Source organism: Coregonus lavaretus (genome assembly GCF_964263955.1).
Source record: "Coregonus lavaretus genome assembly, chromosome: 13".
NCBI lineage: Eukaryota > Metazoa > Chordata > Actinopteri > Salmoniformes > Salmonidae > Coregonus > Coregonus lavaretus.
In genome coordinates, this window is record NC_140000.1 from 26,611,216 (window position 1) to 26,635,225 (window position 24,010).

General features: G+C 50.6%; 1 protein-coding gene across 1 annotated transcript; it reads right to left on the reverse strand.

Moving 5' to 3' along the window:
• Positions 1-74: 74 nt before the first annotated feature.
• On the reverse strand, positions 75-23,664 carry LOC311140006 (tektin-2-like; the record flags this gene model as incomplete). Its single annotated transcript, XM_084174980.1, has 9 exons — positions 75-288; positions 523-602; positions 1,668-1,796; positions 2,564-2,671; positions 21,051-21,165; positions 21,519-21,662; positions 22,600-22,805; positions 23,277-23,363; positions 23,518-23,664. 9 exons carry the CDS (start codon positions 23,662-23,664, stop codon positions 75-77), a joined length of 1,230 nt encoding a protein of 409 aa, XP_084031106.1.
• Between the last annotated feature and the right edge of the window lie 346 nt (positions 23,665-24,010).

Below are 24,010 nucleotides of genomic sequence, written 5' to 3' on the forward strand. Positions count from 1 at the left end.
CTCCGTACATAGTGAATTTCAAAATGCTTTATGGTCATGAATACAAGCGTGCGTGCGTTCGTGCGTGCGTGTGTTCATGTGTGTGTCCACCTCATCAGTACATCTCTCTGGTGAAGCCGGGCTTGGGGACGGTGACTCCAGGGATGATCTTGGCTGTCAGCCTCAGGCAGGGCCTCCAGGCGCTGGTGGATGTGGTTGCTTCGCTGCTCCAGCTCCAGGGCCTCCTGCTTCCTGGACAGGTCTTCTCCCATACAGGCCTGGTGCTCCTCTAAGGACTGCAGAGAGTGCCTGGTACACAGGGTCACAGAACAGCAACACAGGGTTAGATGGTGTGTGTGTGTGGGGGGTCCTTATATTAAACGCCAATATGCTATGAAAGTGAGCACATCAGATGTTCAATATGCTGTGAAAGAGCCATACGAGGTGAACATATGATGTGCTCAGTTTCATAGCAACTCAATAAGAGCGTCTGCTAAATGACCAAAAATAAAATAAATAAAAATAAATAACAACAACACTCACATAGACTTGGCTAGATTCTGCTGTAATGCTTCTATGGTGGCTCCCAACTGCTTAGCCTCTTCCACCAGCCCAGAATGCACCTACAGAGATTACAGAGTCAAGGCATGGACACACATTATATACTGAACAAAAATATAAATGCAACATGCAACAGTTTCAAAGATTTTACTGAGTTACAGTTCATAGAAGGAAATCAGTCAATTGAAATAAATTCATTCGGCCCTAATTTATGGATTTCACATGACAGGGCAGGGGCGCAGCCATGGGTGGGCCTGGGAGGGCCCACTGGGAAGTCAGGTCCAGCCAATCAAAATTAGATTTTCCACTCAAAAAGGCTTTATTACAGACAGAAATAGTCCTACATTTCATCAGATGTCCGGGTGGTTGGTCACAGATGTGAAGAAGCCGGATGTGGAGGTTACACATGGTCTGCGGTTGTGAGGCCGGTTGGACGTACTGACAAATTCTCTAAAACTACGTTGGAGGTGGCTTATGGTAGAGAAATGAACATTCAATTCTCTGGCAACAGCTCTGGTGGACATTCCTGCAGTCAGCATGCCAATTGCACGCTCCCTCAAAACTTGAGACATCTGTGGACGTTTATTGTCCCCAGCACAAGGTGCACCTGTGTAATGATCATGCTGTTTAATCAGCTTCTTGATATGCCACACCTTTCAGGTGGATGGAGTATCTTGGCAAAGGAAAAATGCTCACTAAAGGGCATGTAAACAAATTTGTGTGCAACATTTGAGAGAAATAAGCTTTTTGTGTGTATGGAACATTTCTGGGATCTTTTATTTCAGCTCATGAAACATGGGACCAACACTTTACATGTTGCGTTTATATTTTTGTTCAGTATAATATGACAAACAGAGACACAGCTCCTTTTCCATGACAAAATCAGCCTTTACAACAACAGGTCCTCTGAAGGGTCAATGTGTGCAGGCTTTCATAGGACCAAAGAATACCCATTCCTGCTTTACAGGTTAGAATCAACCATAGAATAGAATGAGTAGAACGGACATTAACATTCAAGTCAATTTCCCTTGACGTGTGGACCGGCGGTCATAGTGAGTGTACTGTCAAATTGCCCTGGTTTGAGGGGCTTTTTCCCCATTCCAGTAATTCTATTTTTATGGTTCTACCTGGTCTCTGCAGAGGTCCACTCCGGGCCTCGAGTTCCTGTTCTCCAGCCTGGTATGGACCAACTTCAGGGGGCACTCCTGCTCCAGACGATGGATGTCCGTCATCAGCTCTGTGATCTCCTCTCTGGTCTGGTGGGACAGACAGAGCCAAAGGAGCACAGAGTTAGCACTAAGAAGCCTGAGAAACCTCCAACAGCTACGAAGGGTCGTCTAGAATGGTCCTCTTTGCTTTCTATTCTCTATGCTAGTAAATACTATCTTATCACCATCTATGCTCTCTATGGTTCTTGGTCTAGCCTCTAGCTCTCACACAATAGCTGATTCATAGATTCCACTTCTTGTTCAGATCTACTGTACTCTACTGTATATATGATGTTACTGATCCATAACACATTCATGAGAAACCTTGGTGATCTGCCTTCCCTGCATTGACCCCAGTCTTATCTAATCTCTCCCTGTGCATTCCGGACACTGCTATTGTTATTGCCTCTGGAGTGGACTTCCTTACCAGGATTATATGCATTCATGTCTATGGAGATAGATAGGGCCCAGTGGAGCGCTAACAAAGGAAAATGGCTGTGCTGCTCTGATTAGAAGGGAGATCAGTGGAAGGGTGGAGAGAGCAGCTTAAGTCAGTGCGTCCGAGAGAGAGAGGGAGGTCTGATGGGTTTAGTGGATGTATAGCATGAGAAGGACCCGGTGTAAGTCATGAATGCTTAACAAGAGCCTTTCTAAGACTTAACTCTGGATCCATGGTGGTCTTCCCAAGGCCTCTATCAGGGTCTGTCCTCAATATCAATATTTTCCAACTCTAGTCAAAGATAGCAGCATTTTTCATTTTGCATTGAAATACATTTTCCATTATGTGCCCATAATGAACAGGACTCTGTACTCACAGCCGTGTGCTGCCAGTGTAGCTGACTGCAGGCCTGCTGGAGCTGGTGGGTCCTCTTGCGCAGGTTGAACCCAGTGGTGATCCGCTGCCCCTCCAGGTCATTCTGGCTCTAAAGGGACATCAGAGATGGGGGCATCAGACACCACACAGAGGAGAGAGATGAGTAAGAGTCTTATTGTGCAGTTATAAGGAATATGGGGCACGTATTCAGAAAGTCTCAGAGTAGGTGTGCTGATATAGGATCAGTCTTGCCTTTTAGATCCTAATGAATAAGATTATATGGAGAAGGGGGACCTGATCCTACCGTAGATTAGCACTCCTACTCGGAGACACTCTTGGAGAGGATGATGTTGCTATACTAAGTCAGTTACACTTTAGTTTATGAAATGGGCCAATCACAATGGCAGTTTTTTAAAGTAACGTGTCCTGAAAGCGTATTCCGAGAACATGCTTATGATGTTTTCAAAAGGGGATGACAATGTCCTCTTCAGACTGTGTGAGTGAGAATACCAACAACCCTCAGGCACACATTACAATCGCCTCGTAAAGATGATATACAGCATTTATTGATCAGACTCCCGTTGCTGTTGAATGCTTCTGTACTGTATATCGATCAGGATGATATTCTTCGGATACATTTTACACCGCTTCAGCCTGAGCCAAATAAAACAAGTGCTAACTCATGCCTTTAAAATAACCCCATATGTCCTCTTCAGCTTAAACAATCCCCTACACCAGCATTCCAAAACACAATTTACTGGGGTCCTTGCAATACATTAATGTCCATAATTACTGGCACCCTTGATAAAGATGAGCAAAAAAGACTGTATAAAATAAATAATACAAATACTGACCTATATTGTATGCAGTTTCTGACCATAGCATCTGACCATAGATGACATGAAAATAGAGCTCTTTGGCCATGCACACAAGTGGTGGGTTTGGCATTGAGAAACATACAGAAAAGTATCTCATACCTACGGTAAAATATGGTGGTGGATCTTTGATGTTATGGGTGTCACACCGTGATCTGTTTCACCTGTCTTTGTGATTGCAGACTGCTGTATTGGCCAAATAAACCCTATTCTTTGATTCACACCTCCTGCGCCTGGCTCCATCCTACTCACCTTGTTACAGAATAACACACCCAAACAGCATGGAGTCAGCAGGAGCGGGGAATATGCCTGGATTCCTTGAGTGGGTCCGGGAGCATTCCACCATGTTAGCCAGCTTGGGTGAAGCGATGGATCGGGTTCTCCAGGCCGTCCAGCGCTTGGAGAAGAGAGGATCTGACCCAGTGGAACCAGCTGAGCGACCGGATCCAGCCACCCACACACCAGCAACCAGGGGTATTCACCTGTCTCTACCAAGAGAATACAACAGGACAGCTGCCCACTGCCAGGGTTTCCTCCTGCAGCTGGACCTCTACTTCAACACCATCAGCCCTGCTCCATCGGATCGGGAGAAGGTGTCCGCCCTCGTCTCCTGCCTCTCGGAGAAAGCCCTGGAGTGGGCCAACGCGGTCTGGAGTGAAGGAGGAGACGCGTTGGACAGCTACGGAGAGTTCGCTCGCCTCTTCCGTGCAGTCTTTGATCATCCCCCCGAAGGAAGAGAGGCGGGCGAGCATCTGTTCCATCTGGGGGACGAGGACCGCGCAATACTTTTTCCTGGAGTTTAGAACCCTAGCGGCTGGCTCCGGGTGGAACGAGCGGGCCCTCATCGACCATTTCCGATGCAGCCAGCGTGAGGACGTCCGAAGGGAGCTAGCCTGCTGGGATACCACTCTGACCTTCGACCAACTGGTGGACATGGCCATCCGGTTGGACAACCAGCTGGCTTCGAGAGGACGTCCTGGAAGGGGCCTGCCCGTTTCACCCCCCCTCTCCCCGGCTCACGTTCCGATGGAGCTGGGTGGTGCAGCGTTCCGGGAGAACGGTGGACGACAGATCCAGTGTCACTCTTGTGGCAGAAGAGGACATTCTGCTGCACAATGTCGTCAGAGTTCTTCAGGTTCTGGAGGCGGCAGGCAGGGCACTCTCGCGTCACCCCAGGTAGCACAAACCCACACTTGTTCAGAGCCTCTGCTGCGCATTTAACCATCCACGTCAACTTCCCTGATTACATGGTAGTTCCCCAGTGTAAGGCGCTGGTAGATTCAGGCACAGCTGGGAACTTTATGGACAGGTCTTTAGCTCTTAGTCTATGTATTACATTGGTTCTCCTGTCTATTCCATTGCCTGTCAAAGCACTTGACAATCGACCATTAGGGTCAGGTTTTGTTAGGGAGGTTACCGCACCAGTCACTATGATTACACAGGAGACCCATAATGAGCAAATCACGTTTCATATTATTGAGTCCCTTGATTTCCCTGTTGTATTAGGCCTTCCCTGGCTAGCACTACACGACCCCACCTTTTCATGGCCGCAGAGGGCTCTCACAGGGTGGTCGCGTGTGTGTCAGGGTAGGTGTCTAGCTGTTTCCATTGGTGCGACCACGGTGGTGCTAGCCAGGGAAGGCCTAACACAACAGGGAAATCAAGGGACTCAATAATATGAAACGTGATTTGCTCATTATGGGTCTCCTGTGTAATCATAGTGACATTGGTGCGCATTCCCCCCCGAATACCTCCATTTGGAGCACGCTTTTTCCAAAATGCAGGCGACCAAATTACCACCCCATCGCTCAAGGGATTGCGCGATAAACCTCCGGTTAGACTCTGTGCAGCCCAGGAGTCATGTATATCCCCTGTCGCAGGCTGAAACGGAGGCTATAGAAACATATGTCTCCGAGACCCTGTGTCAGGGGTTCATACGTCCCTCCACTTCACCCGCCTCCTCAAGTTTATTTTTCGTGAAGAAGAAAGACGGGGGTCTGCGCCCTTGCATTGATTACCGTGCACTTAATAAAATTACAATTCGCTATAGTTATCTCTACCCCTCATTTCCTCGGTGTTCGAATCAATGCATGGGGCGCGCGTCTTCACGAAATTAGATCTCAGGAGTGCGTACAACCTGGTGCGTGTCCGGGAAGGGGACGAGTGGAAGACAGCATTTAGCACCACCACGGGGCATTATATAAATACCTGGTGATGCCGTACGGGTTGATGAATGCTCCATCAGTCTTCCAGTCCTTTGTGAACGATGTGTTTCGGGACATGCTTGGTCATGGTGTGGTGGTCTACATCGATGACATCCTGGTGTATTCCGCTACGCACGCCGAGCATGTGTCCCTGGTTCGCAGAGTGCTTGGGCGACTGTTGGAACATGACCTGAATGCCAAGGCAGAAAAATGTCTGTTCTTCTCAGGTGTGGAGATGGAGGGAGACCATGGTTAAGGAGGTGCAGCACTTCATTGGCTTTGACAATTACTATCGGAAGTTTATCCGGGGCTTTGGCAAGGTCGCAGCCCACATCACCTCTCTGTTGAAGTGTGGGCCGTCCCGGCTCTGCTGGTCTGCTGAGGCTGACAGGGCTTTCAGTACCCTGAGGGCTCTGTTCACCTCAGCCCCGGTACTGGTCCATCCCAATCCCTCATTGCCGTTCGTAGTGGAGGTGGACGCGTCCGAGGTAGGGGTATGCGCTGTCCTATCCGAATGCTCGGGCATGCCACCCAAGCTCCGCCCCTGTGCCTTCTTCTCTAAGAAGCTCAGCCCCGCGGAGCAGAACTATGACGTTGGTGATCGGGAGCTGTTGACTGTTGTCAGAGCCCTGACAGCGTGGAGGCACTGGATCGAGGGGGCTAAACACCCTTTCCTCGTCTGGACTGACCACCGTAACCTGGAGTACATCCAGGCAGCGAGAAGGCTGAACCCTTGCCAGGCCAGGTGGGCCTTGTTCTTCACCCGGTTTGATTTCACGCTGTCCTATATACCAGGCACTGAGAACGTGAAGGCAGACGCACTGTCACGGCTGTACAACACAGAGAAGAGGCCCATTGATAACACCCCCATACTCCCGGTCTCCTGCGTTGTTGAGCCGGTGGGCTTCAGTACTTGCCGTCTAGTGTCCGTGATCGTCTAATCTGTTGGGCACAGACGTCCCCCTCCTCTGGTCACCCAGGCATCGGCCGTACAGTGCGCTGCCTTACCGGGAAGTACTGGTGGCCTACCTTGGCTAAGGACGTGAGGGTGTATGTCTCCTCCTGCTCGGTGTGCGCCCAGAGTAAGGCACCTAGGCACCTTCCAGCGGGTAAGTTACATCCCTTACCAGTTCCACAATGGCCATGGTTCCATTTATCGATCAATTTTCTAACTGATCTTCCCCTCTCTCAGGGTAACACCACCATCCTGGTCGTTGTGGACCGCTTTTCTAAAGCCTGCCGCCTCCTTCCTCTGCCCGGTCTCCCCACGGCCCCGCAAACCGCGGAAGCCCTTTTTATTCATGTCTTCCGGCACTACGGGGTGCCAGAGGACATAGTGTCTGACCGGGGTCCCCAGTTTACGTCTAGGGTCTGGAAGGCGTTCATGGAACATCTGGGTTTCACCCCGAATCTAATGGGCAGGTGGAATGGGTGAATCAGGATGTGGGTAGGTTTCTGCGGTCCTACTGCCAGGACCGGCCGGGGGAGTGGTCGGTGTTCTTGCCATGGGCCATGTGTTTTAGGGTATCAGCCGGTCCTGGCACCGTGGCATCATAGCCAGACCGAAGCTCCTGCGGTGGACAACTGGTTTCGGCGTGCGGAGGAGACGTGGAACGCCGCCCACGTCCACCTCCAAGGCACCGTGCATCGCCAGAAGTCCAACGTGGACCGCCACGGTGTTTCGTCAAGCCTACCAGTGTTTATCCCCTTGCTCCTGTCTTTTTGAAGTTCCTGTTTTCTAGTTTTCCTGGTTTTGACCATTCTGCCTGCCCTGACCCTGAGCCTGCCTGCCGTTCTGTACCTTTTGGACTCTGATCTGGATTACTGACCTCTGCCTGCCCTTGACCTGTCGTTTGCCTGCCCCCTGTTTTTGTAATAAACTTTTGTTACTTCGACACTGTCTGCATCTGGGTCTTCTCCCGAAACGTGATAGTACAAACTGGCCATGACTGACCCAGTAGACTCGGACAAGCTCCGCATCGTCATCTCCTCTCAAGGAGCCACCATTGGAAGGCACGAGGAGTTGCTTCGTGGCTCATGGAAGGGTTCCAGACCTTGGCCGAACACCATGACCGAGCGTTTAACACAGTGCTGGAGAAATACCGCGGGTTGTCTGTCAGGCAGCCTACCACGACGGTAACCTCCAGCCACTCAGTAACCCGGCTGTTAGAAGCGCAGCCTCCTCTGCCACCCCGGTTTCCCGAGAACCCCGCTTACCTCCCCCGGAACGCTTCGCTGGAGAGTCGGGAACCTGTCGGGCATTTCTCGCTCAGTGTTTGCTCATCATTGAGCTGCAGCCCTCCTCCTTCCCCTCGGACCGCTCTAAGATAGCGTATCTCATCATGCTGATGTCCGGGAGGTTTCTCGCATGGGCTACGGCGGTGTGGGAACAACAGTCGGCTGTGTGCTTCAGTCTGGAGGAGTTCATGCAGGAGGTAAAGAAGGTTTTCGAAGCTCCATTGTCCGGGAGTGAGGCTTCCCAGAAGTTACTCCAGCTTCGGCAAGAATCCCGCAGCGTGGCGGACTATGGAGTGGATTTCCTGCACAGAGTATCGGAGGAAGTAAAGGACGAGCTCATCGCCTTGACCATTCGGATCGATGGGCGACTACGGGAATGAAGGAAGGAGAGGAAGGATTCCACCTCGCCTCCGAGGCATCCCGGAAGTCCCCGACGGCTCCGTTGCTGAGAGAACCCGAGGCTACCTGAGTTCCCCTGAGAGTCTCCGAAGTCTGCCGATTCACCTCTTCCCGAGCCGATGCAACTAGGCAGAGCTAGGCTGTCTCCAGCCGAACAGCAATACAGGCTTCACACGAAGAGTTGCCTGTATTGCGGGAATACTGGTTATTTTGTGTTACCTGTCTACTAAAAGACCAGGCTCACTGGTAGAAGCGAGTACTCTGGTGGGCCATACAGATAACTTTTCCTCTCCCCTTACTCACACCACCTTTCATGCCATCTTGCTGTGGAGGACCCAGTCGAAATCTCTCCGTGTACTCATCGACTCTGGGGCCGATGAGAGCTTTATGGACGCTACCCAGGCATCTGATCTGGGCATCCCCACTCAGCCCCTCTCCATTCCCATGGACGTTAGAGCGCTGGACGGGCACTCTATAGGTAGGGTCACCCACAATACCACCCCCATCAACCTACGAGTATCAGGGAACCACAGTGAGATTATTCAATTCCTGCTAATTAAGTCTTCTTAAGTTCCCGTGGTATTGGGTTTCTCTTGGCTCCAGAGACACAACCCCTTTATTGACTGGTCTACTGCTGCCATCATGGGCTGGAGCCCATTCTGCCACTGCCTGAAGTCAGCGCAGCCTGCCCCGGAACGTCTTCCTGGGGGCTCAGAAGTTGCCTTGGGCCTCTCCGCCATTCCCGCGGAGTACCAGGACCTCCGGGAGGTGTTCAGTAAGGCCCGGGCCACTTCGCTTCCGCCACACCAACCCTACGACTGCGGAATTGACCTTCACCCAGGCACCACTCCGCCCTGTGGACGACTGTACTCGCTGTCGGGTCCGGAGACCAAGGCTATGGAGACCTACATTGAGGACTCCCTAGCTGCAGGGTTCATCCGTCCATCTGCCTCCCCCACCGTCTCAGGGTTCTTCTTTGTGGAGAAGGACAAAACCCTGCGCCTGTGCATCGACTACCGTGGCCTCAATGACATCACGCTGAAGAACCGCTCCCCGCAACCACTCATCTCCTCAGCCTTCGAGCCACTCCAGGGGGCCAACGTGTTTTCCAAGCTGGACCTACGGAACACCTACCACCTGGTGCGGATACGGGAGGGGGACGAGTGAAAGACTGCCTTCAACACGGCCAGCGGTCACTCTGAGTATCTGGTCGTGCCATTTGGCCTTACCAATGTTCCATCTGTGTTCCAGGCCCTGGTTAATGATGTTCTCCGCAACATGTTGAACTGGTTTGTCTTCTTCTACCTAAACGACATCCTCAACATCGCTTTATCCGGGATTAGAGCACCCTGGCTTCCCCCCTGTCGGCACTCAGCTCTCCCAAGGTTCCGTTCACATGGTCCCCAGCTGCTGACCGGGCGTTCCGGGACCTCAAACGCCGTTTCACCACTGCTTCCATCTTAGTTCATCCTGACCCGTACCGCCAGTTCATGGTGGAGGCCGATGCTTCGGATGTTGTAGTGGGGGTGGTCCTGTCCCAGCGTTCAGCTTTGGACCTCAAGTTACATCCCTGCGCCTTCTTCTCCCATCTCCTCAAAACCATGGAGAGGAATAACGATGTGGGGAATCGTGAGCTTTTCGCGGTGAAGATGGCGTTGGAGGAGTGGAGGCACTGGCTGGAGGGGTCAGAACATCTGTTCAGTGTGTGGACAGACCACAAGAACTTGGAATATCTCTGCACCGCCAAGCGTCTCAATTCCAGGCAAGCTAGGTGGGCCCTGCTTTTCACCCGGTTCAACTTCTCCCTCTCATGCTGACCGCGATCCAAGAATGTCAAGTCAGATGCGCTGTCACACCGCTATAGCCCCGCGGCTACACCCCCGGAATCCGAGACCATCCTTCCCACCTCGTGCTTGGCGACAGCACTCAGTTGGGGAATAGGGAAGCAGGTCTGGGAGGCACAGCATTCCCAGCCGAACCCCGGGGGGGTCCAGATAACTGGATGTTTGTTCCTGATGCTGGCCCACTCCTCCAGGCTTGCCTGCCAAACCCTGGCCTTTGTACAACAACGCTTTTGGTGGCCTACCCTGGTTCCTGACGTCTCCGCGTTCGTCGCCGCCTGCACGATCTGTGCGAAGAACAAGACGCCTCGGCAAGCTCCGGCTGGTCTCTTCCAACCTCTGCGTGTTCCTCACCATCCCTGGTCTCACATATCCCAGGAATTTGTCACGGGTCTTCCCCCATCTGATGGCAACACCGCCATCCTGACAGTTGTGGACCGGTTTTCCAAAGCTGCCCACTTCATTCCTCTCCCCAAGCTACCCTCTGCCGAAGAGACGGCTCAGCTCATGGTACAGCACGTCTTCCGGATCCATAGACACCCAGTGGACATGGTCTCCGACCAGGGTCCTCAGTTCTCGTCCCGGTTCTGGAAGGCGTTCTGCTTATTCATTGGGTCGTCGGCCAGCCTGTCCTCCGGTTACCACCCTCTAACCAAGACCTGGAGATCACTATGCGCTGCGTGGTCTCCCCTAACCTCACCACCTGAAGCCAGCAACTAGTGTGGGTCGAATACGCACGCAACAACCTTCCCTGCTCTGCCACGGGTCTTTCGCCTTTTCAGTGTTTCCTGTGTTATCAGCCACTGCTCTTCCCGGAGCAAGAGGAAGAGGTCGGCATACCCTCGGCCCAGATGTTTGTCCGCCGCTGTCGTCGTACCTGGAGGAGAGCCCGGTCAGCTCTTCTCAAGACCACCTCCAGGTACCGACGACAAGCGGACGGCCACCGGACCCCGGTATCGTCTCGGGCAGAAGTTATGGCTGTCCACCCGAGATCTGCTCCTCCGGGTGGAGTTTTGCAAATTTTCCCCCCAGTTTATTGGCCCTTTCCCCATCTCCAAGATCATTAGCCCCTCTGCTGTTCGTCTTCTGTTGCCCCGTACCCTCCGTATACATCCCACTTTTCATGTGTCTAGGATCAAACCCATGTCTCACAGCCTTTTGTCTCCTGTTTCCAGGCCCAACCCTCTCCCCCGTCTCATCGACGGCCAACCGGCGTACACGGTGAGGCGTCTCCTGAAGGTTCGACCTTTGGGCAGGGGATTCCAGTACCTGGTTGACTGGGAGGGTTATGGCCCGGAGGAGAGATGCTGGGTCCCCGCTAGGGGCATCCTGGACCCAGGCCTCATCGCTGAGTTTCAATGCCGGCACCCCGGTCAACCAGGTATGTGCCCTGGTAGGACACCAGGTGGAGGGGGGTACTGTCACACCTGTCTTTGTGATTGTCTCCACCCCCTCCAGGTGTCACCCATCCTCCCCATTATCCCCAGTGTATTTAAACCTGTGTTCTCTGTTTGTCTGTTGCCAGTTTGTTTTGTTTCGTCAAGCCTACCAGCGTTTTTCCCCTTGCTCCTGTCTTTTTGAAGTTCCTGTTTTCTAGTTTTCCCGGTTTTGACCATTCTGCTTGCCCTGACCCTGAGCCTGCCTGCCGTTCTGTACCTTTTGGACTCTGATCTGGATTACTGACCACTTAGTGTATTTTTGTAATACACTTTTGTTACTTCGACACTGTCTGCATCTGGGTCTTTTGCTTCCTTGTTAAGGTCAATGGCATCATAATTTTTTTTTTATCAAGTAGTAAGTACCAGGACATTTTAACCCAAAATCTGGTTGCCTCTGCCAGGAGGCTGACACATGGCTGGAAGTGGATCATCCAGCAAGACAATAACCCCAAGCACTAATAAAAATCCACAAAGGAATTGTTAATTGACCACAAAATCTGCATTTTGCAATGGCCATCTCAGTCTCTGGACTTACATTTACATTAGTAATTTAGCAGATGCTCTTATCCAGAGCGATTTACAGGAGCATTTAGACTTGAACCCCATTGAAAACCTGTGGTTAGATTTGAAGAGAGCAGTCCATAAGAGCAGACAAAGGATATCAAGGACCTGGAAAGATTATTTATGGAGGAATAGTCTAAGATCCCTCACAATGTGATCTCCAATCTCATAAAACATTTTAGAAAAAGGCTCAGTGTCGTTATCTTCGCAAAGGGAGGGTGCTGGAGTACTGAAAACAGGGGTGCCAATAATTTTAACCCCCATCTTTTTGAGTTTTTTTGTTATTAGTTGTTAAACACAATCTCTTTATCTGAGTAATTGTATTAGCATAAAATAATAACATTTCCACCCCCCAAAATGTGCATGCGATATAGCTCAGTATTTTAATTTATGCCGTCTTTTTTGCTCATCTTTATCAAGGCTGACAATAATTATGGACCTGATTGTATTGTCATGAGCCTCTCACTCCACCGGGTTACCACCTTAATTTTCTTCCACTCTGCTCACCACTCTCTCTACTCAGCCTAACTAGCTCCACCTGTCCCTGCTCTGCTCTGCTCTAATTACTCTGCCAGCTGCGCTGCATTACCCACTACCTCTCCCAGTATTTAAGGCCCTGTCTTTCAGCTCTCCGGTGTCAGATCGTCTGCAAAGCTCACACCCGGAACCTGTTTGCTCGCGCTTCTGGCTCACCCTGGTTTTGTGACCCCGGACCTGCCTGATTTTTGGATACTCTTCTGCCCCAGGAGATCCAGACCTGCTTCTGCCATAACGACTCCTGACTACTCTTCAATCCCGGTAACTCTGACCAGCCTTCTGCCTTGCTACTACGTATTTTGGATTTCCCCTGAACTGTACTGCTGCCTTGTTTCATTCCGCCCTGTTGTGTCTGTGTCTCCCCCCCCCAGGACTTCTGGACCACCCACCACCGGCTTCATAGGACGCATCGCTGCCACTGGGGGGGGCACAGACCCAGCACATTGGACGGGATCCCTGTTACCCCTGGAGCCTTCATTCACTCCCTACTTCCCTTTTCCCTTAAGTTTTAATAAACTTTCTGGTGTGACGCAATTGTGGTCCTCTGGTCGTCTGTCTGAACCGTGACAGTACGATCTGACCATTATGGACTCAGCGCACACTTTCCCCGACATGGAAACCGATGAGCATGAGCAGCAGTTCCAGCAGCAGCAACAACAACTCGCCATGATCATTCAACTCCTCACCAACCTTACCCCAGCCAGTCTGCCCACCAGCCCTGCCCCCGAGTTACCTGCCCCGGTCATTGCAGCCGCTGCTCCGGAACCCAAGATTGGAAACCCCGAGCGGTTCAACGGCGACTCAACCCAGGTCCGGCCATTCCTGACTAGCTGCCGACTTCAGTTCTCCTTGCAGCCAAGGACCTTCGCCACGGAGGGGGCTAAAGTTGGGTATGCCATCACTCACCTGACGGGCCGAGCTCGACTCTGGGGAACAGCAGAGTTCGAACGTCAAACCCCCGCATGTGCAACCTTCGACCTGTTTGCCGAGGAGATGCTGAAGGTGTTTGACCTGGATTCACCAACCGCAGAGGCGTCTCGTGAACTGTTCAGTATTCGACAAGGCAGACGTACAGTCGCAGACCATTCCATCGACTTCCGAACCCTGGCTAGACGAAGTTCTTGGAACACACCATCGTTGGTGGACGCGTTCTTCCATAGTTTGGCTGACTATATCAAGGACGAGTTGGTCTCCCATGAACTGCCTTCCACTCTTGATGAAGCCATCGCACTGACTGTCAGGATCGACAGAAGGATACAGACCCGTCGTCGTGAGAGGGGGCGCCAAGGTCCACCTACTACCGGCATTCGGAGAGATCCGACTGGGCTCCTGTCATCTACTGCCACTCACCCAGGTCAGCTTGATCAGTCTGAGCCTATGGAGATTGGGCGAGCCTCTCTCACTCCTGCAGAGCGCCAGCGCCGCTTCACCTCAAACCTCTGCCTCTATTGTGGAGGTGATGGACATCGTGTGGTAACCTGCCCTTTAAAGGGCCGAAGCTCACCGGGCATAGGGGGAGTCCGGTTGAGTTCAATGACCATCCAGTCCTCCGACCGCAAACCCCTGCTGCAAGTTCACCTCCGCCTCTCTGACTCAACTCACACCCTGGCTGCTCTGGTGGATTCTGGCGCCGAAGCCAACATAATGGACATCAAGCTGGCACGCCAACTGGGACTGGAGAACCTCCGTTTGACACCACCTATTCCTGCCCGGGCACTGGACGGACACTTACTCGGATCGGTCACTCATGTCACGGCCCCGGTCTCGATGGGTCTGTCCGGAAACCATCAAGAAACTATCCAGTTTCACCTGCTCCCCTCTCCAGGCCAACCCCTCATCCTGGGTTACCCATGGCTCCGTCGGCACAACCCTCAGCTCGACTGGGTGACCGGGGTGATCAGGGAGTGGGGAGAGGACTGCCACCGAACCTGCCTGCTTGCTGCCGCACTACCCCCTCGGCCAGTACCTACTAACTCCGCTCCTGACCTCTCCAATGTCCCAGAATGCTACCATGGTCTCAGAGAGGTGTTTAACAAAGCAAGAGCCACATCTCTGCCCCCTCACCGACCGTACGACTGTGCCATCGACCTCCTCCCTGGAACAGCCCCTCCAAAGGGTCGTCTTTATTCGTTGTCTGCTCCTGAAAGAAAGTCCATGGAGGACTACATCAATGGCTCTCTGTCCGCAGGATTAATCCGTTCATCTTCATCTCCTGCTGGTGCTGGCTTCTTCTTTGTGGGGAAGAAGGACGGATCTCTTCGCCCCTGCATCGACTACAGGGGACTCAACGACATCACAGTGAAAAACCGTTACCCTCTGCCTCTGCTCACCTCTGCTTTTGAGTTGCTCCAGGGAGCCACTGTTTTTACCAAGTTGGATCTCAGAAACGCTTACCACCTAGTGCGGATCCGGGAGGGAGATGAATGGAAAACCGCATTCAATACACCAACAGGCCACTACGAGTATCTGGTTATGCCTTTTGGCCTCACCAATGCTCCTGCTGTGTTCCAGGCTCTAGTGAATGATGTACTGCGGGACATGTTAAACAAGTTTGTCTTCGTTTACCTGGATGACATCTTAATCTACTCCAGAAACCTGTCTGAACACACCCGCCATGTCCAGCAAGTCCTTCATCGTCTTCTGGAGAATTCCCTCTACGCCAAGGCAGAGAAATGTGAGTTTCACGTCAAGACAGTGGCCTTCCTGGGGTACATAGTGGCAGAGGGAAGTATCCAAATGGATCCTGCCAAAGTATCAGCAGTCACTTCATGGCCAGTTCCGGAGAACAGAAAGAAGCTGCAACAGTTTCTGGGGTTTGCTAACTTCTACAGAAAGTTTATCCGGAACTACAGTACCGTTGCTGCCCCTCTCACTGCTCTAACCAGCACCAAGCAACCCTTCACCTGGACCCCAGCAGCCGACAAAGCCTTCAGTACCCTCAAGGTGAGGTTCACCTCCGCTCCCATCCTCCAGATGCCTGATGTGGACCGGCAATTCATTGTGGAGGTGGACGCCTCGGATGTGGGAGTTGGTGCTGTGATTTCTCAGTGGGCTGCGGAGGATAGGAAGCTCCATCCCTGTGCCTTTTTCTCACGTCGGTTGTCCCCCTCTGAGTGCAATTACGACATAGGGAACCGTGAGCTGCTGGCTGTGAAGCTTGCCTTGGAGGAGTGGCGTCACTGGCTGGAGGGGTCCACCATTCCATTTCTCGTTTGGACCGATCATAAGAACTTGGAGTACATCCGCACGGCCAAACGGTTGAACTCCAGGCAGTCCCGCTGGGCCCTGTTCTTCACCAGGTTTAATTTCACTCTGTCATACCGGCCTGGATCACGCAACACCAAGCCAGACGCCCTCTCCCGTCAATTCCAGAAGGATGACACCCCCTCCAAGGACCCTGTGTCGATTCTGCCAAGTCCCTGCATCGTTGCAGCTCTGACCTGGGCTGTTGAGGAACAGGTGCTGGAGGCTCTCCGTAACCAGCCAGGTCCCAGCACTTGCCCAGCTGACCGCCTTTTTGTCCCCGAAGACCTGAGGTCCCAGGTCGTTCAGTGGGGACATGACTCCCGCCTAGCTTGTCACCCTGGCTCCACCCGCACTTACAACCTGCTCGCCCAGAGGTTCTGGTGGCCCTCTCTGAGAAAGGATGTACGGGAATTCGTCCAAGCCTGCCCCATCTGCAACCAACACAAGTCGTCCTGCCAGCCCCCAGCCGGATTGCTGCAGCCCCTGCCTGTGCCCAGACGTCCCTGGTCTCACATCGCCCTTGACTTTGTCACGGGGCTGCCCCCTTCAAGTGGCATGACCGTCATTCTCACCATAGTTGACCGTTTCAGCAAGATGGCACACTTCATTCCCCTCCCCAAGCTCCCAACCGCCAAGGAGACCGCCCAGGTGGTCCTGGAACACGTCTTTCGGATCCACGGACTGCCAAAGGATGTAGTTTCTGACCGTGGTCCACAATTCTCCTCCGCTTTTTGGAAGGAGTTCTGTCACCTGCTGGGAGCCACAGTCAGTCTGACTTCCGGATTCCATCCCCAATCCAATGGGCAGTCAGAGCGGGCTAATCAGGAGCTCGAGAAGGCACTGCGATGCATGACTTCACGCAACCCCCACTCCTGGTCGCAGCAATTGACATGGGTGGAGTACGCACACAATTCTCTGACCTGCTCTGCCATCGGTATGTCCCCTTTCCAATGTGTTTATGGATACCAGCCTCCTCTATTTGCCAGCCAGGAAGAGGAGGTTACTTGCCCATCTGCACTTGCTTTTGCCCGTCGATGTCGCCGCACCTGGTCACAAGCCCGAGCCACACTCCTCAGATCCGTTGCCAGCTACACTACCGGGGCCAACCGTCGGAGAATTCCTGCTCCCACCTACCATGTTGGTCAAAGGGTGTGGTTGTCATCGAAGAACCTGCCACTCAGGGTGGAGTCGCAGAAGCTGGCACCTCGGTTCATTGGCCCATTCCCTATCATAAGAGTGATTAGCCCAACTGCTGTCCGGCTCCAACTGCCTAATTCCCTGAGGGTGCACCCCACTTTCCATGTGTCTAAGATTAAGCCCATCCATGAGAGTCCGCTGGTCCCTGCTGCGCCTTGTCCTCCTCCTCCACGGCTCGTCGATGGTGGTCTGGTTTACACCGTCCGCCGCCTGCTTCGGTCCAGACGGAGGGGTAGGGGTCTCCAGTACCTCATTGACTGGGAGGGCTATGGACCTGAGGAAAGGACCTGGGTGCCAGCTAGTCGGATTGTGGATAGGACTCTCATCACCGCTTTCCACCAACGGCATCCTGATCAACCTGCAATCCGTAGGGGCCGCCCCAGAGGGGTCCCTAACCGTCCTGCCCGCTCGGCTTCCTGTCCTGTGCCTGATCCTGTCTCGGGACCTGTCCCATCTCCCGACCACGGCCCTCCGGCTTCCTCCGAGGATGAGGACGTTCACTCGGACCGTTCGGAGGAGTTCTAGCCCTCCTCCGGCTCCCCTCCTCCCGCCCGGCGTGGTGTTGCTCTTGGGACTTCTGGGGCCGTCCCTTGGGGGGGGGGTTCTGTCATGAGCCTCTCACTCCACCGGGTTACCACCTTAATTTTCTTCCACTCTGCTCACCACTCTCTCTACTCAGCCTAACTAGCTCCACCTGTCCCTGCTCTGCTCTGCTCTAATTACTCTGCCAGCTGCGCTGCATTACCCACTACCTCTCCCAGTATTTAAGGCCCTGTCTTTCAGCTCTCCGGTGTCAGATCGTCTGCAAAGCTCACACCCGGAACCTGTTTGCTCGCGCTTCTGGCTCACCCTGGTTTTGTGACCCCGGACCTGCCTGATTTTTGGATACTCTTCTGCCCCAGGAGATCCAGACCTGCTTCTGCCATAACGACTCCTGACTACTCTTCAATCCCGGTAACTCTGACCAGCCTTCTGCCTTGCTACTACGTATTTTGGATTTCCCCTGAACTGTACTGCTGCCTTGTTTCATTCCGCCCTGTTGTGTCTGTGTCTCCCCCCCCCAGGACTTCTGGACCACCCACCACCGGCTTCATAGGACGCATCGCTGCCACTGGGGGGGGCACAGACCCAGCACATTGGACGGGATCCCTGTTACCCCTGGAGCCTTCATTCACTCCCTACTTCCCTTTTCCCTTAAGTTTTAATAAACTTTCTGGTGTGACGCAATTGTGGTCCTCTGGTCGTCTGTCTGAACCGTGACATGTATATTATTTCTATTTTTTTTGTGGCATATCAAGAAGCTGATTAAGCAGCATGATCACTACACAGGTGCACCTTGTGCTGGGGACAATAAAAGGCCACTCTAAAATGTGCAGTTGTTATTTTTTATTATATTATTATATTATATTATTTTGTTACACAACCCAATGCCACAGATGTCTCAAGTTTTGAGGGAGTGTGCAATTGGCATGCTGACTGCAGGAATGTCCACCAGAGCTGTTGCCAGATAATTTAATGTTAATTTCTCTACCATAAGCCAACGCCATTTCTCTATTGGAGGCCAACGTCGTTTTAGAGAATTTGGCAGTATGTCCAACCGGCCTCATAACCGTAGACCACAACGTGTAACCACGCCAGCCCAGGACCTCCACATCCAGCTTCTTCACCTGCAGGATGGTTTGAGATGAGCCACATGGTATGGGGAGGCATAGGCTAAGGACAATGAACACAATTGCATTTTAACGATGGCAATTTGAATGCACAGAGATACCGTGACAAGATCCTGAGGCCCATTGTCGTACCATTCATCCGCCGCCATTACTTCATGTTTCAGCATGATAATGCACAGCCCTATGTCGCAAGGATCTGTACACAATTCCTGGAAGCTGAAAATGTCTCAGTTCTTCCATGGCCATTGAAGAGGAGTGGGACAACATTCCACAGGCCACAATCAACAGCCTGATCAACTCTATGCGAAGGAGATGTGTCGCACTGCATGAGGCAAATGGTGGTCACACCAGATACTGACTGGTTTTCTAATCCAGCCCCTACCTTTTTTTTAAGGTATCTGTGTCCAACAGATGCATAGCTTTATTCACAGTCATGTGAAATCCATAGATTAGGGCCTAATGAATGTATTTAAATCAAATCAAATATTATTTGTCACATACACGTGTTTAGTGGATGTTATTGCAGGTGTAGCGAAATGCTTGTGCTTCTAGCGCCGACAGTGCAGTAATATCTAACAAGTAATATCTAACAATTTCACAACATAAACCCAATACACACAAATCTAGTAAGGAATGGAATTGAAGAATATATACATATATGGACAAGTAATGACAGAGCAGCATGGACTAAGATACAGTAGAATATTATAGAATATAATACAGTATATACATACGAGATGAGTAGTGCAAGATATGTGAACATTATTAAAGTGACTAGTGTTCCATTTCTTAAAGTGGCCAGTGATTTCAATAGGCAGCAGCAGCCTCTAATGTGCTACTGATGGCTATTTAACAGTCTGATGGCCTTGAGATAGAAGTTGTTTTTCATTCTCTCGGTCCCAGCTTTGATGCACCTGTACTGACCTCGCCTTCTGGATGATAGCGGGGTGAACAGGCAGTGGCTCGGGTGGTTGATGTCCTTGATGATCTTTTTGTCCTTCCTGTGACATCGGGTGCTGTAGGTCTCTTGGAGGGCGGGTAGTTTTCCCCCGGTAATCCGTTCGGCAGACCGCACCACCCTCTGGAGAGCCCTGCGGTTGCGGGCGGTGCAGTTGCCGTACCAGGCGGTGATACAGCTGACAGGATGCTCTCAATTGTGCATCTGTAAAAGTTTGTGAGGATTTTAGGTGCCAAGACAAATTTCTTCAGCCTCCTGAGGTTGCACATTATTCAGCCTCCTGCACCACACTGGACCATTTCAGTTTGTCAGTGATGTGTACGCCAAGGAACTTGAAGCTTTCCACCTTCTCCACTGCGGTCCAGTCGATGTGGATAGGGGGGTGCACCCTCTGCTGTTTCCTGAAGTTCACGATCATCTCCTTTGTTTAGTTGATGTTGAGTGAGAGGTTATTTTCCTGGCACCACACTCCCAGAGCCCTCACCTCCTCCCTGTAGGCTGTCTCGCCATTGTTGGTAATCAGGCCTACTACTGTTGTGTCGTCTGCAAACTTGATGATTGAGTTGGAGGCGTGCATGGCCACGCAGTCATGGGTGAACAGGGAGTACAGGAGGGGGCTGAGCACGCACCCATGTGGGGCCCCAGTGTTGAGGATCAGCGAAGTGGAGATGTTTTTTCCTAAAGTTACTGATTTCCTTATATGAACTGTAACTCAGTAAAATCTTTGAAATTGTTGCATGTTGCATTTTATATTTTTGTTCAGTGGTATATATATTTATTTTTTAAGTATTTTCATTTTATTCAAATGGGGATAGCATGAAATGAGAGGGGAGACAGAGGAGGAGGGAGATGCAGAATAGGGTATTTGTACCCACAGCCTCAGGCACGTATACAGTTTGAAATAGGCAGCAAGCGTATTATTAAAATGCTGTCCAAAAACACTTTAAAAAACCAAACATCCCTTTTTTATTCGTTTGTTATGGGAGTTGCCCTATTTGCCTAATGGAACCAATTTCCATACTGCATAAAACAGTCTCTGACTGTACATCCACACATCCTCACTTCCTGGTGTCCTCATGAGCCCCCCACCTCCCCAGTTTCCCCAGTTTCCATTCCCCGACCCTGACTTCCTGTGCTACTAATAACATGTATCCCCCTCCTCCTCCCCCAATACACAGACAGTCCCACCCACACATCCTTTTGTAAGAGTAGGTTGAAGTTGCCCCTAGACACTGATCTTAGCTCAGTCTTGTGTTTTTACCTCTAATGGTTAAAGTTAGGATTTGGGGAGGGTAAACTGATCCTAGATCAGCCCTCTAGTACCTGTATCCTTGTAGAGGTCATTGTCTCCCTCAGCTGTAGCGAAGCCTGCATCTCCTCCTCAGCCCAGGTCACGTTGTAGTGGGTGAACTGCTCCCACTCCTGGTGTGTGGAGGCACTGCAGGGTGCAAGATAATAAATCAGCCACAGTTATACATCGGTAAGTACTGTACACTGTAAGTACTGTGTTATAAATGAGAAAATGTTTCAAGTTTAGATGATCAGAACAGGTTTAGTGGTTCAAAAGACCATAAATCAAGATTTAGGTAAAGGCTGAGAATTTGTCTGCCATTGAGTGTTCTTCATTCTTTGAGTGTTCTGCTATCTTAACACTGAAAAAAAGTATTTAGGGTGATAATTATGTAAAACAAAATTCCTAGAAATATCCTAGAAATATAAAGTATAATTTCATTTATTCTACACATGTTGACTCAATAGGTTGACAAGGCACTACTCTGCTCCCGTCCTTACCTAGTGGGTACGCGGGTGGGGTCAGGCTTGAAGGATATGTCAGGTGACCTGTCTGTGAGTGACAGGCAGGATAGGTCCACATCCAGGGCCTCAGTCTTGTTGGTGAGGTCAAAGGTCAGCTGTTGGCGCGTTTCCTTGAGACAGCTTAAAATTAAATGGAATAAACTTTAATGGTGCTACATTGCTAAGCAGGGAAATTAGATTTATCATCCGAAAAGATATAGACACACACAAGCATACATCTGTAGAGATCCTATTAAATTACTAGAGGGGATATGTCATGAACCCTCAAAGTTCCAGAATGGTATGATAATGGCAGCCATTTTGGTCAGGGAGAAATCCAAATTGGAATGAATGGCAGTAGAGGCATAGGTGATACATTTCCTGCTTTAAGTTAGGCGGGAAAATAAAAGAAAGTAATGTGATATATCAGAAATTGTGTAATAGAATTACCAACCTAAAATATTGTCATATAATTATAAATACAGTTTACACAGGTTTTAGACAAATTTTCTGTACAAATAGCCTCTAAAGTATCATCAACTGACTTCAGCCACTTTATGGCTGTGGATTGACTGCATTGTTTGTATGGAATATTGGCAGTTAATTTGAAAAAAATTGGAATCATTCCAATAAAATTGTCTGGCTAGTTAACTAATAAACATACTGTAAAGATAATCTTCAAATTTATTTTTTTCACAATATTTTAATCACAGCACTGGCTGATCACGGTTGACCAACTCCCTGAACAAAATGGCGGACCTTTTATACCATCATAAGATAGTTAATCTCCAGTCTAGTATTCTAATTCAGCACACATAGGCTACAGAACACAGTGGAATGTTAACGAATCCTGTCAAATTTGCTGCAATTCATCTTTATGAAGAAATTGTGAAATGAAAGCCTTCAATTGTCAGTACCATCCACCCGTTTCAGTTTCACATGATCCTTTATTTTATTATTATTTTAAGAGCAACAAAACTGCCTGTTAGATAGAAGCCCTTTCTGTTCCATGGATCAATGATACCATCTCACGAGACACAACCTAAGACCTTTGGCAGTTAAATCTATCCTGTCTTACCAGAGCTGCTCGAAGGCCTTGCTGATGTGCTGCTGCAGTTCTTGCTGCGTGGTGTCAATCATCTGGGCCTCCCTCTTCAGCTGGCCCTCCAGGGGGTCACTGACCAGCTCGCCCCCCCGACGGCCCTCTCTCTGGGTCAGACACTCCGCTACCACCTCCAGGGGCACAGCCGTGTCTGCCAGGGCCCTCTCCACCTCTTCCTTCATCTGGGAGAGAGAAAGAGAAAGAGAGAGACAGACAGGGTTGACAAAGTTTGTACTAAACGCCTGAGGTAGATCCTCTAGATGATTAAACATGTGTGCTATAATTCATTGTCAATCAGCACACATACTTCCAGAAAGAACAAAAATAACACCCTCAGGCATAATTAGATTATGATTATCTTCCCTAATAAGGGTAGGATTTGGGTAGAGTAGACTGCACCATACTACACAACAATGCATACAAATAGCATAGTGCTATGTGGATTCCCAAAGCAATTTGAGAGGTCCCTAGAGTTAACAAATTAGGGACACTGACAGATTGTGTTCTGTGAAATGCGTACTACAGTATAAGTGTTGATTATGTTTTTGGTTAGTAAAGTGAGTTGAACATTAAGTAGTTCTCCCACATTTTATGCCATAACAAGTATCAGCGACCTGTGTCAGAGCTTCAATCTCTCTCTCCACTGCCTGTACGCAGAACTGCAGTCTGTCCTTCTGCTCAGTGACCTCATTGATCCTGTCACCCAGCCTGTCTCGGCTGTCACTCTCATCCCAGCGTGTCTGACAGACAGACAGAGACAGAGAAGAGCCCACGGTCACACACAGTATTACTCTGTTATTATGGGGTGAACATGAGTTGGTCATCTCTCTGTCAATGCATGGCCTGCTGGCTGGCTGGCATCAGACATCCATAACAGTCCCTGTCTCTCCGTACCTTACAGGCTGTCTGGTGCCTCAGGGCCCGCCCCTCCTGCCTTGTCTGCTGTGATTGGTGGCATTGGTGCTCGGCGGTGTCCGTGAGCAGCCTGTTATTGGTCTCCCAGTCTGTCATGCAGTAACGCTGACCGGGCTTCCCACTCATAGTGGCCATTCCTACCAACATAAATAGACAGCTTGAATTGAGTTAGTCAGTCAGTCAGTCAAAGGTCGTAGAGACTTGTATACAGGTCTAGATCCTCCCATCAGCAAAGGGAAATTCCTTTCCACTTAAATTACATTTTTGCTACTGTTATAATCCAATCATAATTGGCACACAGTTTGTTATAGCACCTCCTGATGTGAGTCAATTGGCATAAGTTTCTACATTTGTTTTCTTATCATCATATATCAAAAAGTAGGCTATGAAACCTGGCCATGATCAATTGAGAAGTTTACATAATGCTTTAAAGTAAACCTTTTAAAATCTTTTCCATGGGAGGAATGGGTCG